The sequence below is a fragment of the Homalodisca vitripennis genome, chromosome 5 (genome assembly GCF_021130785.1).
Source record: "Homalodisca vitripennis isolate AUS2020 chromosome 5, UT_GWSS_2.1, whole genome shotgun sequence".
Taxonomy (NCBI): domain Eukaryota; kingdom Metazoa; phylum Arthropoda; class Insecta; order Hemiptera; family Cicadellidae; genus Homalodisca; species Homalodisca vitripennis.
In genome coordinates this window covers 114,345,265-114,372,641 of record NC_060211.1, presented here as the reverse complement: position 1 = coordinate 114,372,641, position 27,377 = coordinate 114,345,265, and the positions used below count along the sequence as shown (strand labels likewise).

Sequence of the window (27,377 nt, the reverse complement as noted above, 5' to 3'; positions counted from 1 at the left end):
CTTCCGATCACAACCGAGCACTCTGGTAACTTCAAGGTCGGTTTTGTTGTCCAGAAATCTAAGATAACACAGAGAGCGTCTTGACAAAACGCCCGAGATGTTCGCTTATCGCTGACTTTGCTGCCGGCGATGCGGGGCGTCTCGCGAGCATTCTCCGAATTAAATGAATCAGAAGTTATAAATATGTAAGCAGGCCCGAACAAGCTGCAATATTTATTGTTTAAATTATCGCTTTTCCCAATCTGTCCGGTCTATTAATTACGCTGGCAGAAAGTAAATTTCAATTTATTGGATCGGTCGCCAGTTACAACCCAGCTCGGTTGATTTTGTTTGTTTTTTTTTTTTTTTTGGTTTGTTAAAAAGTAATCAGTAAACGCCACAGAAATGACAGTAACTAATCTATCGACAAAAACCTTTTCCTTGTAGAACACACAGGAATAGACTTCACGCTAATAAGGATACGGCAATGTTATTATTTAGTTATGTCTAATAATCATTGGCTTAACTTTTGTGCACAAAGTTAGGGTTAGGGGTTTGTAATAGAAACGAATCACAATATTGATATTTGTCACAAAGTTGGCAAATTATTTCAGTACTTGCTAGATTTAAGCAAGTTGCTAGGATTCACATTGAGAATTCGGCTCTCCTTACAGAATTTGTGCGCATTTCCTGATTGAAAATCTCAATCGAAACTTGGTCCTAGCGTTGGAAATTAATTGTTGACTCTAGTGTACGTTCGCGCGGTGCAAGGACCACGTATAGGAATGGTCTGTGTCAAACGAGGTGGAAAATTGGGCAAGAAACTGCGGATGGGGCGGTGAAGTCGTAAGTCTCGGTGTAATCATAGAGTCAATTTTGTGCTAATGCCGGGGAACAGCCCTCGCCAGGTCTCCCTTCCTGACCTCGTGGCGACGCTGGGGCTCCTCCCTCGTCAGCGGCCAGCCGGCTCGGACTGCGGGGGTAGATGAAGGATTTATTTAACAGACTAGAATTGACAACGATAAAGCCCGTAGAGGTCAGACCGAGACTGCAGATGATCTCAGATAACGTAACAGCCATAACCCTGGGATATGCAGGAGGATCGTGAACTATCAAGTTACCTGCAGTAGAGGCGAGACTGTGCATGTGGGTAGTGTGCACCTGCACCTGTCCTTTGTCCACATCACCCGATTTGATTGCTGCCATCAAATAATTACTTATTTTATTGACTATCTGTGCAAAAAAATTTCAAAAGCCTTATGGTGCTTTTCTGTTAAAATCCGACAGCGTCCTTACTGTGACATCTTCTGAGTACTAAATGGTTTCGTGATGGTTTGCATTTATTCTATTCGTATATAACTTTCCATATGATCCCATATGAAGTAAATACTAAGAATGCAACAATATTATGAGCAATGCTTTGTCACAGAGGTTTAGCTCTCCCACTATAATAGGCCAGATGCCGAGAGCCAATTTCCATTATATAAGCACACAATCTGTTTCTTACGGACAGAGAAATTTTATCCTAACAAAGAAACTGATCGCCTGCCGCGCTAGTTTTGACGGAGTTGGAAATGGTCGTGTATCCAAAGGGTTAAACATATAAAATGAAAGGTTTTTTGCAGTTCGTTTTGTTTCCTAGATAAAACCAAATTTCAGAGAAGTTTATATTTATCAAATCAGCATCAGCTATCTATGTAAGGATATGAATGTAACCACTTTCTTATCTATATTTAGTTACATGACGGTTTTTAACTATTATTTATGTGTCTAACGGTCAGTTTAAGTGTATCCAGATAGGAAAAACGAAATCTAAGAAAAAAAATCATTGTTTAATATTTCTTAACCCTTTCGATGCCTCCCATTTTGATCTCCAAGAAAACTAGCGCGGCTCATGATCGATTTCTTTCTTAGGGCAAATTTCCTCATCGATTAAAATCCCCAGGTTGTGTGCTCACACAGTGGAAGTTGATTCTCGTCTCCTTGACTGTATAAAACGTACGATGATAGTACCTGTTAATAATCTTATCCATGTAAGTCCTCCTACACTGGGCAGGGGTTATATGGTTTGAAAGCCTTGTTTAATGCTATAGTTCCTGTTTTGTAACATTGTAGAGTTTATTGCAGCTCCAATGTATTCCAATAGAATAATTCTTACTTTTTTACTATTATTTAAAGAGTACTTTATTTACTGGTAATTGAAATACGGTTGCCTACCCATAAACAAATAAGAAAATCACACTATATTTATTATTTAGTTTCGCTTAACGTTCTTCATGGTGATGTCCGTGTAATTCCTTTTTTCCCTGGAACAATACAATTACAAATTATATCTTGCACTATCCAATTGTTATACCGAATCAAGTGTTATGACCAGTTAAGAATTGTTATGGATAATGATAATGTTTCGAATTAGTGTTTAATTGTTAGAAAATTCTGAATTCACAACTAAGGTTATTTATATAATGTTTGGTTTTAATGTATACAACTCGTTTGTTATTTATTGTGTGTATACTCTTAATGAAAGGTTATCACGTGGTTTTAACGTGTGTGAGACTCGACCAATAACAAATACTCAGTATTTCCGCGGCTAAGGCTCGGTTAATCCCAAGACTGATCCCTGAGGGTGTCCCTGCCCGGAGCTACAGCGGGACTCTCAGTGACTCAGCCGGGGATCGATCTCTCAGGCAATAACTGCCCCCGCCCCCGCCCTCTCACGACACAACATGTTAACTAATAACAGCCAGGGTGTCACTCGCCACTCACACTACGCCAATAAAAGGGCCATCTCACCAAATTAACTTCACAAATCAATGTCGCCCCCCTATCGATTCGCTGTTTAAACAGTTTATTAATTTTTCATGGCGAAATGCAATTTATCGGTGGTTTAATGAGATGTAATATTTCACTGCCCACGTGGCAGGCTGGCCCGGCACCTAGCAGTTGGCCGTCAGAGGCAGTAGGCCATTACAGGCCCACGTCTGTGTGCATGCCGAGTTCAATTGACAACAGATCCCTTATAGGGGTTAGCTGACTATTAGGAAGTCAAATTTCTGACTCATTTTTATTAAAACCACTGTCCCGAGTTTTGTCTGATATATTGTTAAAAATGTTTAAGACATAGTAAATATTTAATCGCTGAACAGACTACGAATGTAGTAGGCTCACGTTTAAAATGTGAATTAGATGGTACACATTATACTACCTATAATGATAGTTTTATCTTTCTAAATGCTCCTCGTTAAGTCGAATCAACTTATTTATTGTAAACATTACATTTCTATAATTTTTTCCATTAGTATCGCAGTCTTCAATAAATATTGTAGCCTACTATTTAAGTTACTGTTTATTTCGCGTTGAACAAAATATATTATACTTCATCGGTCATTCTTGATTTCTGTGTTGTGTAATAAATATTATACTTCTCCGGTCATTCTTCATTTATGCGTTCTGCCATATATTACACTTCTTCGGTTACCCTTGATTTATAAATTCTGCAACATTCTAGAAAATTTTACTTTTGATAACTACACTTCGCAGCATCCATCTCCTTTTCATTATGAAGTGCTATTCTCCATGGTGATGAGCACATCGAGCACATACTGCATCATGACAAATCCCATCCTCGGGTTCCAACAAATTCCAACTCAAGGCTACCGTCCAGTATCCGCTTCACTCATTACGCTATCCAAGGCCCCGGTACGTCATCTCTGGGAATACGACTCCCTGCTTGTGTCCCATACGAAAATTTGACTCACTGCCCCTCTTGATAAAGTCTAGGCCGCTACATTAGAGCAATTAGATATGGTTGTGCTACCGTCACCTGGACATCCCAGAATCTCTCTTTAGAGGCCACTTTCAATATCATAGCCTTGAATGTTCTCGGAGAATCTCGAATCCGGTATTTTTAATTAAGCACTATGAACGGTGCTACCAACTGTCCTGACTCATTGCAAGAAATCCCTCTGCGCAATCGTCACAAGCACATGACGCCGCTTGCAACGACTTGCAATGAAGTAGTTATAGCTGTGAACCAGTTTTCTTGTCCAGTGTACTGCTCCTTTCTCTTGCCCAGAAGTCGTTCACCGCGAAAGAACTTCGGATTGATGTGATCCGAACAAGCTCGGGTGTATCCTTTGTATTCATTTCCAAATTTCTTCTACATGTGTTAGATGAGGTCGTTCTTTGAAGTATTATATTAATTCTTGTTGTGCAATTCTTATTACGAGTGTATATTGTTACCAACTGTTCACCAATAGCAATTTTTATTTTATTAAATTTTAGTAATTTATTTTATATCACACGTCAAAAATAAAAATGTTCTCACTTTATAGTTTTAATGTGATTTCTATACATATCTATTACAATAGGCTTCAGTTTGAATTATCTGTGATTTTTTAGTACCACTCCTTTCCTTTAATTCAATAAAAGACATCATTGTTATTATAAGTGTTCTAATATACAACTCTGTAGAAGTTATTTTTTAGTTATTTGTAAAATAGAACAGTAAAGATTAGATTGAATAGTAAAAAAGCTTTATTGGTAAATTTGTTGTTGTGCAGCTTTTCAAATTGGTATTTAGGGAACGTAAATTGAAAAAAATCCAATTCTTTTGTTAGGTGAAAATTATAATTTATTGTATAACTCTGTAGATTTAGATACTGTACCTAAATAATTTACGCTTTGGCCTAACACATCTCGTATACACCACCAATCATAATAATTTATACTTTGTTGTTGTTTGGAATATGAATCAAAGCCAAACTTTATAAAATTGTAAAAGTTACGTTTACTTTGGAAAGAAATAATACGACTCATATTCCATAAAGATGTCCGAAAGGTGGTGGTGAACCAGGAGTCCAGGAACGAGCAGCAGCGCTAGCGGTACCTGGCGGCCGCTGTAGCAACGACCACATTAGGCTCGTTACTTCGCTACTACAATTGCCATTTGGCCTAATGAATGGTCTGATGTATTCTGAATAGTGCACATTTGAAACTAACATGGCTGGCGGCCATTTTAATTGACCGCGCTGTTGTCACAATTATCCCAGTAGTCGCGATCAGCCCGGGCATTGTGGCGCTCCTCACCGCTCGCCGCTCTGCGCTCTCCCGCTCCATCCGCCCTTTTGTCTCCTCCTCCGGGATCTTATCATAATGGAACTGTTAAGGCGCAATAACGAACAATACTTGTCTCACTTGCGAGGCGTGTCGGGCGGCCGATACTCCTTCCTCACCGTATTAGTACGAGTTAGTGCGGCAAAGGTCATGGTGGTACTTGTAATGGGCAAGTCAGTGTTCTTAATTAAGACGATCTCGACAACAAGATGGTAGGGTAATATTACGAAATAATAGTATAGCAGTATACGGATTATGGCTCACAACGTCGGGGCGTTAATGTTTTGTTGTAATTGAATTCGAGAGGATAAATTTTAGCAGGACATAAGACACAGTGTTTTGAGGGACTGTACGTTGTACATGTATGACAAGGAGAGCACCCTGACTGATATACAGCACTGCTACAGTCACAGTGACGCTACGCCATGCAATACAGTACGCTCCATTCTTAGCAACATTCCTTCTGATAATATCTACCCTCGTATCCCTCATAGCATTTATCTTGCATGGGGCCTGGAAATGAGTCTTATACTGTATGACAGAGAGGGCAACCTGACTGATGTACAACACTGCTACAGTCACAGTCACGCTACACCATGCAATACAGTACGATCCATACTTAGAAACGTTCCTTCTGATAATATCTACCCCCGTATCCCTCATAGCATTTATCTTGCCTGGGGCCTGGAAATGAGTCTTATACTGTATGACAGAGAGGGCAACCTGACTGATGTACAACACTGCTACAGTCACAGTGACGCTACACCATGCAATACAGTACGATCCATACTTAGAAACATTCCTTCTGATAATATCTACCCCCGTATCCCTCATAGCATTTATCTTGCCTGGGGCCTGGAAATGAGTCTTATACTGTATGACAGAGAGGGCAACCTGACTGATATACAACATTGCTACAGTCACAGTGACGCTACACCATGCAATACAGTACGATCCATACTTAGAAACGTTCCTTCTGATAATATCTACCCCCGTATCCCTCATAGCATTTATCTTGCCTGGGGCCTGGAAATGAGTCTTATACTGTATGACAGAGAGGGCAACCTGACTGATATACAACATTGCTACAGTCACAGTCACGCTACGCCATGCAATACAGTACGATCCATACTTAGAAACGTTCCTTCTGATAATATCTACCCCCGTATCCCTCATAGCATTTATCTTGCTTGGGGCTTGGAAATGAATCTTATACTGTATGACAGAGAGGGCAACCTGACTGATATACAACATTGCTACAGTCACAGTCACGCTACCCATGCAATACAGTACGATCCATACTTAGAAACGTTCCTTCTGATAATATCTACCCCCGTATCCCTCATAGCATTTATCTTGCCTTGGGGCCTTGGAAATGAGTCTTATACTGTATGACAGAGAGGGCAACCTGACTGATATACAACATGCTACAGTCACAGTCACGCTACACCATGCAATACAGTACGATCCATACTTAGAAACGTTCCTTCTGATAATATCTACCCCCGTATCCCTCATAGCATTTATCTTGCTTGGGGCTTGGAAATGAGTCTTATACTGTATGACAGAGAGGGCAACCTGACTGATATACAACACTGCTACAGTCACAGTCACGCTACGCCATGCAATACAGTACGATCCATACTTAGAAACGTTCCTTCTGATAATATCTACCCCCGTATCCCTCATAGCATTTATCTTGCCTGGGGCTTGGAAATGAATCTTATACTGTATGACAGAGAGGGCAACCTGACTGATGTACAACACTGCTACAGTCACAGTCACGCTACACCATGCAATACAGTACGATCCATACTTAGAAACGTTCCTTCTGATAATATCTACCCCCGTATCCCTCATAGCGGTGATGTTGCCTGGGGCTTGGAAATGAATCTTATACTGTATGACAGAGAGGGCAACCTGACTGATGTACAACACTGCTACAGTCACAGTCACGCTACGCCATGCAATACCGATCCATTCTTAGAAACGTTCCTTCTGATAACGTTTCCCCCTGTATCCATTGTAGCAGTGTTCTTTCCTGAAGTTCTAGAAATGAATATTGTACCTTTGTGATAGAGAACAACTTAAATTGTATCTAACACTGATGTCATCCAAGCATTTTATAATGCAGGAGAGTTTATGACATTTAATTGGGAGACCGCTGAGACGCGAGAGAAGTGGGTTACATTGGCGAAGACATAATTGTAAAATTGTATGTATGAATGAGAATTTTGTAATATGAACGTAAGGAATTTTAGATTAAAATCCAGCTATACAATGTACAATTGTCGCTGCAAACGATGTATAAAATAAACCTTATTTTATTTAAGATTAAGGTGTATTAATGATATGAAGTTTTTATTGATCATGTATCTTGATAATAGAACTACGAAGAACATACTTAAGTTTTCCGCCAAATCATTAGGTGGGTCTAGTTTTTTTACGGGGAGGGGGTGGGTTAGAACCCTATAATCACATTTTAATTAATTGTAGTTTGTAACTTCTCATATAGTTTGCCGATGGTTTAAGTGGTGGAAACTATATGAAGGCACTGAAGTCCGGAACTGAAATATGCACGTTGCGCGAGCACAGGCTACAATGTGGCGGATGTCATTGCGGCCAGTTAGGGCCTCGTAAAGAACGAGAGCAAAGTGTGTGTTTAAAAACCAAACATGATTTACGACCTCCCCTAACAGACTTTCAACTCGTGACCGTAAACATTGCCCGTAAATGTATTTTATAGATGCTTCTTAATTCTCGCGGTGGGCGAGTTCGGAGAGTACGCCGATAACAACACAACACGACATAAAAAATGCATCAGCCGGTTATGAGCTTCAAGTATCGAATCTCTCATTAGCCTCGAGCCCGGCATGAATCAATAAATGGAGGTATAATGTATGCAAAGCTGGTCGGCTAATCAGTCCAGATATGGACTTCCTTCAACTCGCCTCGGCTGCATCCCACTCGAGCGCTTCTAATTGGTCCTCCGGTCGATGGTAAGGCAAAGTGACTCTGTTGACGTCCTCCGATTGACGGTAAGGCGGAATTGTTGTCAATGATGTATTCGAAATAAGGTAAGGCGGTAAGGTGTTATTGGCGTCCTGATGATGCTCTTGGAGTTACGCCAATGTCTCAGAGTAACGGTAAGGGGGAGATTCTCTCCCGCATCGTCCTTGCAGTGACGATTAAGTGCATTGTCTCTTCGGCAATGACAGTTCTCAGAGTGACAGTTAGGTGGATCTCTCTCCCCCGGCGTACTTTGAATGACATTGGTCTACTCAAAGTGATGTTAAAGGAGTTTCTCTTCGATCTCGATCTCGGAGTGACGATGAGGTGTAATGTTTCTTTTGAAACGTTCTCGGAGTGACGGTTAGGTCCTTAAAATGATGTTAGCTTACAGAAAAGGGGATCCTCTCAGACAGAGACGCAACGTTCTCGAAATGACGATGAGGGTGAGGTGCAGTGACTATCTAGCAACATTTTGCGAGAGTTAGTAAAATACTACCTCATACTAGAGACTACTTCATCTACATCAGTCGGAGGACATTGATTAACTTTCGGGATGTACTTTTAACTTAGTGTTCATATATAAATAGCAGTTGAGGAAACTGATAAAGAACATTTCGTTTTCCAAATTCCAAAGAGGACCTTTGGAGTTCAATAGGCTAATTTAGGTTTTAACTGTTTCCTGGTCGGTTTACAGTGTTGTATGTTTATTACTCAGAATTAGCAGTAATGACGAGCATATTCCATATATCACGAACAATGTAAAAGCTTAGATATTACAATTTGTATATTTTTGTCGTAAACTTTTTGAAATATCATTGCAAAATAATTTAAGAAAGTTCAATACTGCATATATACAATTTTTGTACAATATTACATGACACGTTTTTGAAACGTAGGCTATACATAAATGTACTACGTGAAGTCGATTAACAAGATCAATTTATCCTTGATGAAACGTTTAAGAAGTAAATACTAATGTTTTTAGATGATATCCAGAAATAGTTATATTTGTACTTTGTGTGGCGTCAGAGATAAAAATCTACGTTGCGCTGCTATTGTGGATGCCGTATCGTGTCTACAGGTACTCTAGAAATCAGAAAACTTGCCTCATAATCACGAACCCTAATGGCTGCCTTTGGTAACATAATCCTCATGTAGTGAATGATGAATAATATCTCAATTTAAAGTTACAATGAGGCTTTTCTCTGCAAACGGCAAAGGTTCGAAACTATATTTATTTATTGATTATTTAGCATAAATCATGTATCATAATAATTTGTATACGCTCCAGATTAGTTAGCACATCATATTGCGTGTGTGAGTAGTATCGTAAATGTCCACCTTTTCCATTATTTCCGTCCATTGTATATTGTTATAATTGGTTTGTATTGTTGCAGTGGGTCGAGGAGAGTTACACCAACTTCGAGAAGGGGATCAACTGGCGCTCGTACGTGGTGTGTGACGTAGCCTATAACAATGTCAACAACTGGTTGTGGACGCCGTTTGTGGAGCGCGGCATCGCCAACCGCATCTACATCGAGATCAAGTTCACCATCCGCGATTGTTCACTGTTCCCCGGCAACGCACTCTCGTGCAAGGAGACCTTCTCGCTGCTCTACTACGAGTTCGACGCCGCAACTCGCGAGCCACCCCCCTGGGAACCGGAGAGCTACAAACTCATCGGTAAGTCTGAATGATGAATTAGGAGACTTGGAGATTTGTAGATTTAGTGTTTATGTTCTTGGTATCAAGACGGTCAAACAGTCCTTTCATGGATGAGATACAGTGATAAACGTGTTTATTGTAGTATTCAATTTGATCTTATCCATCCGGAAGTTGTGCGAGGGATTGTTATCAGTCCCAAGTGTAGAATAGAAGAATGAACAGTGTTAAATCGTTTTGGGAATAGAGGACCTTGCTAAGTTATGATTGGAACATATGTAATCAGAAATGCTAAGACAATCACTTTTACACTGAAGAACATTTTATTTTAATACAAATTGTGGAGAAACACTTTTGAAACTTGACTTGTCAACGAGACAAGTACGAAGAATGCATAGAGTAATGCAGTAACAGACGTTACCGTCACATAAACAAGGAATCTGTAGAAAGATAAGGATTGGGGCGGGTAGGACGGCCCAATATATCACCGGTGTGTGGAAGTGATGAGGCAGACGGTAGATGCTCGATAGACGGTGTGGGATAGGCCCGCCACGGCACTGCGCAGCGCGCAGTGTGTGTGGGCGAGCAACGCGCCGTCCTCCGTGCGCATGCGTACCTCACTCTTGTTTCCGAGATAGACGATTGAATTTGTATTACAAGCCGGGTTCGTTAATGCCGAACCTTTGAATAAACAACAAACTAAAGCCCACACCGTATCGTCTAAATCGCTCTTTGTTGAGCCAAAATATATTGCGTGTCAATGTAACATTATGCTCGAGGTGTACGCCGCGCGACCTATGTACCTATTCATCAGTGACAGCGGCTCGCGACTAAATCACATCAGAGTGTACACACATACAGTGTCACCTCGGCTCTGCACATCCACACCTCTCTCTCGGACCTGTCCGCAGATCTAGATCTTGTCCGCGCATTCTCCTCTCTCTCCGGCCGTGTTGTCGTCAGCACATCGCCCCTCACCTATTGATCGTATCGGCCTGTTTATTACGTGTCACCACGACCTATCGTTTTCATAGAATAGCTCTCGAGACTTTTTATATATATCTTATAGTGTCACAGTAGCACTGAACCTATAAAGATTAAATTGTAATACTATAATCCGATCATTACCAATTATCAAGATTGTTACGGAATATAAATACTGTCTACTGCAAGCAATCAATTATATTAACACTGTTCTAGTTTATAGATTGTATTATAACTTTGTATTACAAAGAAGAAACAATCTGTCACATTTTCCTACAATCTGGTAAACAATACAATGACATGTAAATTTTTCAAACAATCCTTCGTGTCCAAATTATTGATTATCCAACGAATAAAAAACTCTATTGAATTTTTTGAAGTTAAATCAAAATTAATTAATAATTATTACTTCACGCTAGTATACAAATTTACACATACAGTAATCTGTATTGTTTAAGTCTTACCTCAAGGACATGTGCATACATCCTTTTGAACCTTATTTCCCTTCTTAACTCTGAGACGATAAATTAATTATGTCACGTCCTCGCTATGTTCAAAGAAGTCGATGCCGGAATGCGTGCTCTTGGGAGCGTTCTGTTACACATAGCAGGTAGTAAGTAAGTAACCTCATTCGCAATGACATAAAACTCTCCATTAAATTCTGGATTATGCAAATCGGCGGTCCGAGATGGACACGGGACGGCTAAGTGGAGTCCAGTGTCCAGTGTCCCTTGTCCAGTTGCGGGAACTGAGGACGTGGAGCGGCGGCCCTGAGTGGTCCGGCCCGGCAGCAGTTTTACGGCCGCCAATCAAGCAACCGTTTAATAACTCTCTATCTATCACCGCTACATTTCACCTGATTGTATATTTGCATTTTCCAAGTTACTCATGGTCCCATTTGCATTCCAGGCACCTTGCCACTTCGTCATTGGAGGTCCCGTCCTCCCGGGCTCGGCTCTGGCACCGAACCGACCGCGACCGCATCGTGAATCCTTAAACGAACGTACTCCGATACTTTATTGACGCATTGGCACGTACACGACTAAATCAGTCACCACAATAAGTAAAATAGTTGACATTAAAAATGATAAGTAAATGTGCAATAAATTTCAATCAAGTACAGTTTTATGAAGATCTGAGTTGTGATATTCGCTGAGCAGTAGAAGTGCAAATGTTGGCGTACAACACTCGAGGGGGGAACTTGTCACTCGGGCGCGGCTGCTTTGTTTTAACGGCGTATCTTAACTGCTGCTTTAATAACCCACTGTGTAATAGAACTTTAATTGCGAGTTATATTTGTGCGCACTAAGATTTCTCTAGTGAATGGCGCGTTTGAAATATAACTGCTGCTTTGTCTATGTTTTCCTGTTTGTTTTAAACCCTAGACAAATATTGTTTAAACATAAGATTTTATCATCTATATACATTTCTTGTCTCGTGAATATATATTGGACTTTATATATACAGCTCATGTTTGAACGTTATAATTATATAAGAGTATACAGCAGACTTCAAAGAGATCGCTCCTCTAAGACATTACCCTTAAAACTCCTTAATTGCTTGTTGCATAAGTTGATAGTTCATACCGATAAAATGCTAACATTTGAAAATGTAGTAAAATCAAGGATGGTTTTAGAAAATATAAGTTATAAGTGCAGAAAACTGTTTTAGGATTCGAGATGTGTTCTCAAAATAAAAGAAACATTGAACAACTATCTTTAAGGCTGCCAGTATCTGCAGTGAAACTGTTTGTGTGTGGAGGAAATTGAAGCAGCACTTCACTATAAATTACACAATATTCTTTTGTTAGTTAAAAAAATTTGAATATAAAGAAATACTGGTACTTTTTTAATACATACATCCCTCAAAGTATATAAATGCTTTTTCTGGATATTGTTCAAGACTCTTCATTCATAAAGATTATTTAGAATATTACTGCATTCCTCAAGTCAAAATTTGCATTACCTAAATGTTTATACTAGATATAATCCATTAGAACATGTTAAAATGTGCTTAACTTTTCTGTTATTTACTTTTTAAGCTAAATTTAGTTTGTCATAACAATTTTGTATGCATTGTACTTTATATTTTATACAACATATGCATTGCTCATCTGTTTGGTTTTTGTTCAATTGCATTATAATGATAATTTATGTGATAGTGGAATTTTACACAAATAACATTTTGAAATGGTTGTAGTTTGATTCCCTTTGCAAGTGATTAAATCTGTCACATTGAAATAGGAATCATGTTTAAATGTGCTAAATGTTAAATCATGAGAATGCTATTTGTTGATGGGCAATATTTGATATATTTTGTTTATTGTTATCCAGTTATATAATTTATTATCTATTTATACTCTGAATAATGTATGTATTATCCCCATAATGCTATATAAAATGCCAATATTTAAAAATCTGGAGTTATAGAAGCACCACAGCCACACAAAGAGCAACATAACATTTTCTAGTAAAAGCATGAACTAAACTGATCAAAACAAATAATTGATGAAACTGTAATTTTGTATCTTGCTTTTTTTAAGTTTCATTATGGACCTCACCGATAAGTCATGTTGACTTGGTGGGGCCATGATTATGTAAAATTATGTGTTACAAAACAAATAAATAAATAAAAATAATAGGAAAATAATGTAATTAATATATTGTTCTCTTAATTTTCTAATTGACACATTACTGGTATTCCCCTTTTATATTTGGGATTTAAAGTCAATTCGAGGTACATTTTATGAAAGAGTAATTGAAAAACCACTTTTGATAACTGCTTCAATCGAATCCTATGAATTTTAAAACTTTTGTATAATTGGAAGATTTTGTATATGGTTTCGTGATTAGTTTTTGTGGTTTTTCTGTTTTGCCAATTTTATTTTGATGTGTAACAGCCAAAATAAGAGCAGCAAAGTGTCTTATCATGGTCTGAATCTTAAGGTCATTTCACTTGAGAACTGAAAGTGAACAGCCCCCACACCATCTGAGCCTATACAAGAAGAAACCATCCTATAAAGGAGCCGCCTACTTCAACCACCTTCCAGAGCACTTAAAGAACCAACCACCTCACCGCTTCAAGAAACAACTGACTCTGTGGCTCCAAGAGAGACCTTTTTACACAGAAGAAGAATTTACAAACAGCTAAAAATTGTTACCTTATATAACTGACGCTATGTACTGTTCTCAAAGAACATGTCAATAAAGTATATTGTCTATTGTCTATTGAAACTCAATATTCTCTAAATGTTTGACTTATGGATACTGCTGCAGGTCGCATTGCTGCTGGGGAAGGCAGATTCAACACAGCCAGCGACAACATCATCAACACGGAGACCAAGTCTATCCCTGTCAACAAGAAGGGAGTGTATTTTGCTTTCCGGGATCAGGGTGCCTGCATCTCTCTCCTGGCTATCAAGGTATACTCTTCACATATTGCATATCTTTTAATAAGTGTTAGAAAAGTAATGGTTATGCTAATTTTAAAATTTAATATTAACATAAGGAATATTTTGTTCTCCAACTGTTTGATCAATATAATCATAAAGACCCTTATGAGACTCTCATAAAGTAAAAGTTTAATACTACAGTGAACACATATTGTAAAAGTCACCACCTTACTCGCTACCTCCACTTTCTGCAGATACGTTATATTCTAACAGAAATATATTGTCACACAGGTTTGTGTTATTGAAAGAACAAAATTTGATATTGCATTGTGAACATTGACACCTTCACTGTTGCTCTGCACACTCACTGACAAAGTAAAGTGAGGTACTATTGTAGAGCGCACTTGTGCTGTTCACAGCGCTCAACCTCTCTTAATTCAACCTCAGTTTATTTTGGATATTTGTTTGACGCAACTATGAGAATGATGAGATGAACTCTTAAGTGTGTTTTTTAATACTACCATATTCTGTTTCCAAATTTAATTTTTATTTTATGCATTAGGTGATCTTAACAAATAAGAAAAATATCAGTATTAGGCTAGTAGCTGTGGAAAAAATTATTTCTTACTAACTCATTTATTTTACTATGTTTATTTTCAATTTTTGTCATATCGGCATAAAACAAAAGGAACAGTGCCAGTAATTTAATTTTGTTTTATTTTCAATACAAGTGTAGAGTAAGTCTTAGTTACAAAAACTTCATTTTTCTTCCATCTTGAAAAACGTATTTTTCGCAACAAATATTACAAAACAATCTCTGTGTTTAATATTTTATATTATTCAGAATTTCTCCTAATCACCACTACTGAAAAGATACTTGTGTTAATTAATGCCTTTTTAGTTGTACAGGTACAATATGATGTATCATTGAGTTATACCAATCATTCCAGGTTTACTACATAACGTGTCCAGAGGTAACCATCAACTTTGCCCACTTCCCCATGACACCGACAGGCCGGGAGGTAACACTGATAGAGCAGACAACTGGAACGTGTGTGGACAACGCAGAAGTAATCGACACCCCGACCTATCTGTGCAAGGGCGATGGAAAATGGTCCCTCCCCACTGGTGGTTGCAAGTGTAAGGCGGGCTTCGAACCCGACTTTGAAAAGCAGACCTGCAATGGTAAGTCCCTTGAAGACTGGTCCCATAGAGGAAAATATTGCATATTATATGAGGAAATATTCATATACTATTATAAAACTAATAATTCGTAATTTAAAGTTTGTTAACAATGGATGATTTAAAAATTGTAAACGACAGAAGGATTTCGGACATTTTGTTATATGTTGCAAAACATTATAACACTATGTTTCAAGGATTGAAACCTTCCCTCTTCTTTATGTGTAAAACCCCTAGTACTTTAGTAAACTAATACACTTATTACTTTATTAATACATTAGGGTTTTAACACCTGAGAAGAGGGTAGGTTTAAATACTTGAACTGTAGTTTTATAATTTTTTGTAACTTTTAACAATGGAAAATGAATCCACCATATTTTCAGAACTAGTAAGTTACAAACACAGAAAATGTCCTCTGTAAATGTGTGAGTAGGTTCGAAATAACTGTGGCAATATTTTGGTCTCCTCCATAAACTATCTAATAAGCACAATGCAAAGTAAATCAGTTCTTTAAAACATTAACAGATACGAGTAATTAGATTTTGAAATAGTATTCTTAAGCATCACTAATATTAAAAAGTGCACACTTTTATGGTGTAAAATTGAGTATAAACAAATAGTAGTAGAAGTTAAAATGCAGGATATAATCAAGTTCAGAAGTAACTCTTTTTGAGGAATATTTTGTTCATTTGCAATAGAGAACTATTTACAAGTACAAAAATGTTGCAAGTTTGATATATTTGAAACGATGTATTGGAATTAAAAATATCCTTTTAGTTCACAAAGTGTATAAACATTTCAAAAAATTATTATTTCATAATATTTTCTTAAATCTCTAAAAGTAAGCATTTCTTTAATACCTAAATGCACCATACAACTCTATAGCAGCATTAATAAAGATTTATTGGCAGTTGTAAAGAAGAACACAGAACCAATTGCCATTTTAAGGTAATAAATGCTAAATGGTTTCTATTCTGCAATTAATTGTTACATAGCAACTGGCAAGGAGTAATCACTGGCAGATTTATGGCATATAAACCTAAGAGCTTTGAACGGCTATGTAACCAAAGAGCATTTATATATCTTTCTGATTGTCACATCAATTAATTGCACTCAGTGAGCGTTTTATTGACTCAGTAGCACTCTACTAACTCAGCCAAGCCACTCGCTCTCTTGCACTTGCCCTGCACTGAGTAATTATCTTTTACTGTTTCATTTCATTACTGATTTAGATTTAGCAAATAGACTTGTTCCCAGAACTGCTTCATTAAAGTTAATGTCAGTTTATATCACCTTTCAATTAGGGTTAATTAAGCAATTAATTGTTCCAGTAGTACATGAGCATTGAGTGCTCTTAGTAACTGTTATATCTACAATGTATAATGCTGATAAAGTTAGTTTGTTTTCATTTTGTACAGAGTGTCCTTGAAATCTTTACTAACCTTTTCAGGTATTATTCCTGGACAACAGACAAATCAAAATATCATTTTCAAACTTTGTATAACCCAATAATTGCTTGAATATCCACCGTTTTGTGTTTTTCACATATCTATTTTAAAATTAAAACTTGGGTTATTTTAATAGTTGAAATTTTATGTATAGTTTTATAACCTAAATGTCTAATTACCGTAAAAATAATGTTTTTTAAGAAGCTTTATAAAAAAAGACTGTTTCTTAAAATCTTTAAGCGCAAATGCCTTATAAACTACATATGATAAAATGTCGCAGTTATTAAATTTTAGTTAGACCATTTAATTAAACATCCAACGATACTAAGATTTTAGGTTTGAACATCGGTTGAGAAATAAGGAAGGTAATGTGCATTTAAAAGAGTACTAATAAGCGGTATTTTTCTTAAGCAGTGCCCTCAATTGAGTTGTAAGTATAATGTCATTGGTCAGTCATAGTGAAAAGTATGTAATTTATTATAAATTAGGAAATACATGCTATATGTAAGGTAGAGGAGATTAGGAATCTTGTATCTTTGTCTAAGCAAGACACAAAATAATCCTTTTATTATTCTTGTAAGTTTTTTATTTAAATACTTTTGACTATGAAATCTACTTTGATATAAAATTAAATCAATATTTTTCCAACAAAAATTCTTAAATATTCACTCTAAACCAAAACAATTGCAACAAGTTAATGAAACTTTGAAAACTTTAACCCTATAAACATAAAATGTGTTACCTTGTTTAGCTAGCAGCTTTGATATGAATACAGATTGGAGAGCATAAAGTTAAATGAGTTTTGTTTGTTTATATTTTCTAGCAAATATGATTTAGGAGTGTAATATAACAGTGTATCTCGGTGCCGTGTTCGCAGGTTAATGCAGCAGAGATACAGTTTATAACTGGGTTATTGTGGAGCTGAGGCGTTGCTCATGCAAAGTTTTCTGTCTCTGTTTTACATCAGGCTCTGTCATGTATTTGGTTCAAACTCTGATAACTGAAAGCAAATAAATTGTAATACATTTAGTCAAATCATTGAATTAAAGTTCCATGTAGCGGAATCAATTTCATCCAAAATATTTTATTTTTATCTGATAGCTATTTGCAATGTTGTTAAGGTTACATTCAACAAATACATATTATAACACTAAAAGTAAATTAAAATTGAACTGCAATAACACTAAATTACTCAATGATGTGAACTAATTTCTAATAAGACTGCTGTTAAATGAAGTATAACTATACTAGTAAAAAAATCATACAATGCTCAAATAATTTTCTAATTGATCAATTTAACTATCACAGATTTGTTTGCTAGTAAGTTTCCTATATTATATTCCTGTTTTCCAACCTAATCTCAATTCAATAAATTAGTAGTTTATTCATTTATATAGTACTGGTAGTACTCATGGCTACACACACAAAATCTTGTAGTCAATGATGTGAACTAATTTCTAATAAGAATGCTGTTAAATGAAGTATAACTATACTAGTAAAAAAATGATACAGTTTTCAAATAATATTCTAATTGATCAATTTAACTATCACAGATTTGTTTACTAGTAAGTTTCCTGCATTATATTCCTGTTTTCCAACCTAATCTCAATTCATTAATCAGTAGTTTATTCATTTATAATTATAGTACTGGTAGTCTCATGGCTACACACACAAAATTTTGTAGGTTTTGCACCTATATGAGCACTTCTGGTTCGAGTGAATCATATTTTAGACACAAATTTTGAGTTTGCCATATTGCCACAGTTAAGAAAATATGACGAAAAGTATGTATTTACATTACAATGTACTCCGATCTTTGAATTTTTTGTTCTATAGTTGATTTTGCCTTGTTTCCCAAACAAGAAAATATGTATCACAGATCAGAGGAGTCTAGTTCTGTCAAAAGAGTGTTATAACAGACTTTAAATGTATAGTAAAAATATTTTAGAAGACCATGTATCATCTCTGAGGTATAATTATGTTAGTCAATGGTAGTGCTATGCCTGGCTATCAGGGATTGCTGTGATCAGTTATTCCAGTGAGACAGTGTCTTCTCTTTTCTGTGGCTTTATAGTTTGCGCTCACACAGAGAAATCAACAGGGTAGTGTTGGGTAAAAACACATAGATGTGCAACCAATACATTTGTGGCCGATGGAAAACATTAAAATTGAGTGAACACCTTGACTAGATTTAGTCTATCTAAAAACCATTACTGTGAAACTTGTGTTCTTTGCGAGACTTTATTCAGACAAATTGGAATCAAAGCGTGTTCAAATAGTATCTACTATTCCGTTCATCTATGCTTCTGACCTTAAAATAAGTAGCATTCAAATATTTCAGTCTACCTTCTTGAATTGTACAAACATACTCTTAATGATGAATATAAAACCGTGCCACAATCACAGCAAGACCTCAGATTAAGGTTTAGTAGAGTATTGCTATAAAACAATCTTCATGTACATGATCCAGTGTGTTCACCTGGTGAGTACAAATATACTGGTAGCGATGAGTATACCAGCCCTGTTCTGTCCACAACAAAACATCAGATTATAGCATGTTATCTCTGGCTATCCAAGTATTTCTTGCAAGTAAGTATATGTTACAATGTATCAACTGGCAAGTACAGACATGCTAATAGTACTGCTATGTTATGTCCTACACACAGCAAAACATAAGAGTATGGGTTTGCAGAATGTTGCTGTAATTCTTGCTACTGTCAGTTACCTAAGGATCTCAAAAACTAACTCACGTGTACATGTTACAGTGTGTCCACCTGGCAAGTACAAACATGCTACAGGAGACGAGCACTGCCAGCCCTGTCCCGCCCACAGCAAAGCATCAGATTACGGGCTGGCAGAATGTCGCTGTAACTCTGGCTACTATCGCTCACCCAAGGACCTCAAGAGCATGGCTTGCACTCGTGAGTACAGTGATACAATTTTTATCTGATTTGCACTAGTTTTACTTTAGGTTTGTGCTAATTCTTTACATAATTCATTTCCCAGAAAAGTCCCTATTCTTCCTCTATTAAAATTCAAAAGAAAGGTTTTAGCATTGAAATAGAAACAAAAAATATAGAATCAAAATCTAACACAATTAATCAGTATTTCACACAAAATGATACACACATTTTGTGTACTGCCAGATACATCCACAAAGGTTAAAACAGTGTTAACAAACCATATGAAGACTACTGTATTCGGTTCAAAATTATGACTTCAAGTCTCTTTATGTCTCTGGCTGACAGTGAAATAACTATGGCTTACTTGTTACCATTCGTTTTAAAAGTGTCAAGCTAAAAAGGTATTGCTTGATATTTTTAACCTAGTGCAGCTGATGCATCAGTCTGGCTCCTAGACTAATAAATGTGATTTTTGGTATAGTAGTGAGAAAATTAACATTCTGATGAACAGCAAACGTCAGTAACATGAGTATTAACTGGGGAAATGCAATGCCAAAAAGGTTTTACGTGCTATTTACTACTAAATTATTAAATTTATATTTTTGAAAACAATGCACAATACTGCGCATTAATTCAGTGGCAGCAGGATTGTGGAAGTTGGCGTTAAACAATTAATTGTGCTCTTGTCAATACTAGTGATGGTTAATTACTAAGAGTTGGCAAATCAACAGCAAGTCATCTGTAGCTGATTTGTTGTCTGAATGTTCTGAAACTAATCAAAGTTGGCTGTGTCTGCAAGTACTAAATGTTCTGGTGTATGTTGTGCAGTACTGCTACTTCTTGAGAAGTTACTTACAGCTAATCACAGATGATGCCCTTGTCTGAATGTTCTGAAACTAATCAAAGTTGGCTGTGTCTGCAAGTACTAAATGTTCTGGTGTATGTTGTGCAGTACTGCTACTTCTTGAGAAGTTACTTACAGCTAATCACAGATGATGCCCTTGTCTGAATGTTCTGAAACTAATTAAAGTTGGCTGTGTCTGCAAGTACTAAATGTTCTGGTGTGTTGTGCAGTACTGCTACTTCTTGGGAGTTATTTACTTACTAACTTGCTAATCACAGATTATGCACTTGTCTGAATGTTCTAAAAGTGGTTAAAGTTGGGTGTAATTATAGTTGATTGTAGGTGTAAGCATTGAATATTTACATAACATCATTTAAATGTTGTGAAATTAATTAAAATTGGTGTATCAATATCTTAAGCTAAGGTTTGAATGTGAAAACACTACAGGGTTAGTTTATTGAGCAGTGAGTAGTGCTCTTTTGTCAAAAATAATCCCAGTTCTTTCATGACATATTGTTTGCAAACCACTCATAAATGGGGTAACTGTTTCTGTCAATATATTTCTTTTTCTTTGTTCTTGAACATTTATTGTGATGAAAACAAAATTACAGAAGCACAATCAATTAACAAATAAATTATAATTACAATTTTTGTGTTAGCCAATTAATTGGTATTAAACACATTTTGTTCTTCCCAATTTCCACTTTTTAGCAAGAAAAGTGCTTGTCTTAAGAAAACATAAATATGGTTTAACTTATTTCAAAACAAAAACCTTTTATTTCTGTGGGTCTGTTTGATAGAAAACTTACTGTCCAGCCATTTTTATACAATTTAATAAAAAGATAAACTCATAAAAATGTGTTTTAAGAAATTATGACTTTATTTTCAAAAAAATATTAAAAACAAATTTTAGCGATGGTGGATAAAATAATGTGATCTGACCAAATGTAAAATATGGTTTAATGAAAGATGTGTCAGAATGGACATTAATTGGATTCTTGTAATGGTCAGATGACAGGTATTGGTACAGGACTCTGGTGATGTCCAATAAATTACACAGTCACTGGGCCGCACCACTGATTGCATTGGAACACTTGTGCCACCGATATTGCGTGTCAAACGACACAGATATCTGTTGGATTTCCTTTATTGAAAACTGATTGGAATAACTAAGGATCCTTGCTTACCTTTATTAGAATCCTGGCCCAGGGGAACCCAATTTATTATTGCTAGCTCTTTGACAATGTCTACTTGTTATGCAACAAAATAAACTTTAGAATAATGTTTCCTTTGAAAATCACTTTCAATCTATTAGAAAATGAAGAAAATGTGAAAGCATTACAAGTTGATGACAAAATGATGTTGACTTAGTAATCAGCTAATGACTGGCTCAATCAAAACAATCACCACATTTGTATGTTGTATCTGAGTTATATAGCATAACATGTTCATTGTCAGTCTTTGCAATCACAAAACTCATGTTCTTCATAAAGAGAAGATTTTGTTTCAATCAGTGTGTTCAGTTACTTGAATCAAAAGTTTTGCCTAATGCATTCTTTGAATAAGAATTATTCATGTAGAAAACTTTTATTTAATTATTTTTGGAATCAAATGTTTTATTTGTTGTTTTATTTTCTGTTTAGTAATTTTTTCCCTTTTTGATAAAGTTGTTTATTTAACTTCTTTACCATGTTTTCTCTTACATTAACATGTGAATCATTAATAATTATATTAATAGAAGCTTAACTTTTTGTTGAGATTAACCATCACTAGAAGTTTACAGAATGGTTTCTGCTTTTGATAATCCTCAAAAAGCCGATTCTTCCAACTATGTCTGGGTAAAACCATGACCTGTAGATTTTCCGGTTCACACTGTGTTCGAATATTGCTTATACAAAGAAAATCTTGAAATATCTCAACATTACTGTGGACAACCAACCATCTTCAGTCAACAAATATTAAGAAAAATATTTTGAGGGTTGTTGGTTATAACTTAGGTATTGTATTTCAATAATGTGTACTGTAGGCTTCAGTACAACAAAATAATACCACCTTTTCCTGTTTTCTGCCTTAAAAAATTGTTTTCATTTATTTTGTTACTTGTGTAGTTTATCATGCACTTCTTACAATAAACTATATAACAATTATTTAAAATATGTGATTATTTGAATTTTAATGGATTATTACTTTAAATTACAGCAGTTAATCATTTAATAAAAAAATTAAACGAACAATTAGTTATGGTGCAACAAAATGCCATTTAATTTTAAACTCAGTTTAATTTTAATTAACAATAGAATAAACTGGCAAATAAATCGCGTTATAATGAAATAATCTATTAGTTGAATGATACCAATCAGTTAATTATACATTGTTTCATGTGGCAATGCAATTATTCAACAAAAATTTAATCTAGTGTAATTTTACTTTATCAGCCTACAACAGACTGACCACATAGGTGATCTAATTACTATTGGAGCTTGCTGTATTGTTTGTCAAGTAGAGTGGAGGCCAGTTTTGACTGTTTATAAGCACACAGAACGTTATGCACATGTCTGTCTGTCTGTGTGTATACACCGCACTGGTGTCAATGGTTTTATGTGACGGGACTGAGCGAATATTAGACTAATGTGGTCAGATCAATAGCCTTCGGTGAGATAGATATTGCTGTACACATCCCCCCTCTACCCCCTCCCCCTCACCAGTCATCTGACAGCCATTGCATTGTTGTGTGGACATTTCACTTGTATCACATTTTCAACTAGTAAAATAACGCTCAAACAGCGGAAGCATTCAAAAGTTTTTAATAAAAATTATTACAATATCAAATATTAAATATCAATGCCACAGATAGTGCTCTAGGAGTAATCTCTCTAAAACACATTCAATGCCTTGCATGATGATTGTCTGTGTGTTATGTTAATTATGCATGTGTTTAGATGGGTAATTATTCAACCTCCATTCCCTCTGTTTTATCAATTTTAAATAATGAATTGTTTATAAAGGGATAAAATTAAAAGACAAAAACACCATAAAATTTCCAAACAGAATATTTGTTGTCATAAATAATAGCTTTATGTCCTCATGTTTAATTTCTTTCAATATGACAGGTTTATTTGGTAATATTTGTACAGTTAAATGTTAAAGTGCAACATTTTATTCTTACAAATATAGAATAATAAACAAGGCCTGAAAACTATAGGAAAAACAAATTGTCATTATCCAATCATAGACAAAATTGTGATCAAGACCTCTCTTACTTGTAGTAGGTTTATGTACAATTTGTTGTGAATGAATGAGTGTCAGGCGCCAGACAGTAATGGCTGTCAGGGGCTGTGTAGAAAGTGAACTTACTCGACATGTTTACAGTTGTAAGTGCAGCTCTGAGTGATACTGCCTCTGTGTAGGTCTAAGTTATTGCTATTGTAAGGTCCTAATTATCTGGCTGTCGACACTAGGTGCCGTTACCTCCGTATATCTGTTCTAACCTCACCTCCAGCCCTGGTTTGTACTTAGATTTATATCTTTTGTATAATCAATAAAGAAAATAAAACCCTTTCTTTCTTAACTCAGCCTGCTTGTTATACACATCTTTATTGAAACATTTTCCTAAGTTATTTGCTTTTTAATCTTGTGTTATCAAATCACGGTTATGATACTTTCAAACAGAATAAGTTTGACACATAATGGAGAATAGCAATTAATAAACCTATTACTGTTGAATTTCAGAGTCAAGCAATCTTTTCTACTGAAGAAATCTCAGAACCTGGAGAGTGCCAATTCATTACAACTTATGATTGAACTAGAACTTTTGTCATTTTCAGATGTGCTTAACGCAAAATTAATCTTGAAGCCAACTTCTTATAATGGTAAGGAGGAAGTGCAGTTTAATGGGTTTCTTGGGTTCGGATAATAGAGGCATGATCGTCAGGTGATCTCGCCTCGAGTAAGTCAAGAGCATCTCATTTTCCGCTGAGGTGAGGGCTTGTACGCCAACCACTGGCTCTATCCAACTGGAAGCCTTCTTAGACAATTGCCTTCATTGTTGGCTCCCTCCTCAAGTATCAGATTACGGCAGCCATTAATGTCCTCTGATTGGTCCCCTTCTTGTCGATCCTCACCCGCATTGTACATATTCCAAATAATTTTGTTTTATGCAAAAATTTTGGTACCACAAAATGTTTAAGAAAAAAAATTTTAATGCACTTTAACTTTATTACGCAACTTTTCACCAGGTACAGGGTTTAGTTAAATTTCAGGTACAGGGTTTCGGTAAATTTCAGGTACAGGGTTTGGTTAAATTTCAGGTACCAATACAATTAATAATTAAATGAAAATTTGACTAGATCTATATATTTTTTGACCAGTTAGAAATACAAATCTTGTATCAGAATTGACCCACCGGGTTTCAGTTTTAAGAAAAACAAGTAAAAATTTAAAAAAAATTATCAATTGCATACTGATCATAAAGAATTGAGACTTAACAGGCTCATTCTATTTTATTTGAAGTCACTAGTTCAAAATATACAAATAATATTTGTGTATAGGCAAATTTAAACAGTTTCTGATTGAACTATTACTCTTCATTCATATTATTTCAACAAATTGTTCATTTTTTCCAAATAATGGTGTATTGACTTAGTATTTGATTTTTAAACTTATAAAAATACTCAGGATAGGGAGGAAAATATAATTTATATGATATTTCATATCATAAAGGTTCTATGAAATTTGGCTTCATCCAATAAAGTAATAATCTGCATTTTTTACAAAAGGAATTATATAATGAATTCTAATACGATACTGTAGGCGTAATACTATTTTTGTTACAACACTATTAATATAGGTAGTTTATAAACCTTTATTATTTGTTTTTCTTATCACTATAATAACATTTTATGGAAACATTGTGCTATAGCATACTGTTAAAAACAAGAAAGTGTAATACCATGGAAAGGATAATGTTTATCATCATATAGCAATGAAGTTTGTTTAATTATTATGTATAATATATCGATAAATGTTTATAAACTTTTGTTTACACTATTCAATATAATGGTAATGGAGATGGTAAGAATCAAGAGTTGACAACTTGAAATATCACAATGGTGTTCTTAAATGTTATGTACTGTATTTTACCTGGACAGGTCAGTATCGGTCATCAGAGATTAACATCAGAAGTGTTGATCTGACCAAGCAAACATCATTAACACTTATCTGCAGCCAGTGCCAGACGACTATGCAAATGTTCTCACATCCTGTACAGAGATCGAGTGAAACATATCAATGTCCCCGAGCCAGTGATAAACTACCCACAATTACCACCACTAGTGAATATATTAACCACACTTTTTGTCAGCTTCTGCCATTAAAATATTCAATATTAAACGCACCAGTCACTGTCTTTCAGTAAATTAATTGATGTGATGGTGCGAGACAAAACGTGTAGTCTCTACGCTTCCCTGACTCTCTGACTGCATTGCGTTCACAGGCTGTCAGGATCTCAAGTCACTTGCGTAATCTTTTCACTTATTCTGTAAATAATAGCCATATATCTTGAAACCGACTCATTTATCAAGGAAATCAGCTGGTTGACCTACTGTACATAAAGGTGGAAAGTCATGTTCAGATGTATAAGATGGCAAAAATTGAATATCCTCTCAAAAGATTCAAGAAGGAATGTTTCTGAAAAAAAGGGGGGAAAATATTCCTAACGTGTTTATTAAAATATACTCATGCTCTCATAACAATTTTTCACAAACATTGCATTAATTGGAAGATGCGTTGCATTGTAATTTAGCTATAAATAAAAATTGAAAGAGAGATAGAGAGAAAGACAATAGAGGCATTGTTGTGGTAGTTTTTAAAGGAAAACACATGTTTAAGTCATGTACCATCCAGAAATGTTGAGGTTTTTGCTGAACAAAAAGAAGGAAAAATTAAATGGAAAATCATATTTACTCTCACCTAATCCTGGTCTATAAGAAAGATATTGTATAAGAGAACTGGTCAGTGATCTTATGGTATTCACAGCAACTCTGCAGCTACTGAAGAGCCAACTGTAGACAAGAAATTACCTAGAATTTTACCTTTTATTGTATTAGTGGTACAAAAGATAACTCTTCAAATCACGTCCATATGGGTTTAGAAAAATCATGGTCGTTTCATGCCAAGAGTACAATACCAAACAAAAACTATTTTCATAGTTTAGCTTAGAGTAATCTAACAATTGTTTCCTGAATGTTTCATTTTTCATAGAAACTACATTATAGTACATAGTAATGAATGTTATATAAATATACTGTACTTATGAATTAATTTGATTCTGGAATGTTCATGTTATGAAGTCATAAAATCCAACCAAGTAACTGCCGGGTATAATCATCGTTGGTAATCCTGAAACGTTAGCCAGTGTGAAGCAGGTGTCGAGTCTTTGAGGTTAATATCTAACCATTAACCACATTAGCGGAGCATGAAAGCAGACAGAATCTTGCTAATTAATGGCTGTGACCCAACTTTGCTGAAAATAAAATGTTAATTGCCTCTAGTGTTGGTGTAATAACCCCTTGCTGAGTGTTGGTAACAATTATTAAAAACAGTTCCAAATTCCGAGATGCTCTGATATGGAGGGGCTAATTATCAGCTGTGCTGTCATTAGCTGCCGAGTGCTGGATGTCCTAATGGCCCACTGGCAACAACTGTCTTCTTATTGATTGTACAATCTGGAGTGATTTTGATTACCAATTAACAAGGGTGATTAGGACTTGTCAGATGACTCATGTAGAACACACCTAACTTGGAAAGTAATTAACAGTGTATTTCTATCTAAAGTGAAAAATTAAAATAATAACAGTCAT

The 27,377-nt window shown here is 35.8% G+C and overlaps 1 protein-coding gene across 6 annotated transcripts in view; it reads left to right on the top strand.

Annotated features, from left to right (window-relative positions):
* Positions 1-27,377, top strand: part of LOC124362746 (ephrin type-B receptor 1-B) — a 282,208-nt gene that overhangs the window by 224,693 nt on the left and 30,138 nt on the right. For all 6 annotated transcript variants that reach the window (XR_006922494.1, XR_006922495.1, XM_046817494.1 and 3 more), the window contains exons 4-7: positions 9,504-9,789; positions 14,028-14,173; positions 15,094-15,328; positions 19,539-19,694. Coding sequence is in view for 4 of the 6 variants with exons in the window: in XM_046817494.1 (XP_046673450.1) it covers positions 9,504-9,789; positions 14,028-14,173; positions 15,094-15,328; positions 19,539-19,694 (823 nt within the window). In the remaining 2 variants the exon portion in view is untranslated. The remainder of the gene's footprint in view (positions 1-9,503; positions 9,790-14,027; positions 14,174-15,093; positions 15,329-19,538; positions 19,695-27,377) is intronic.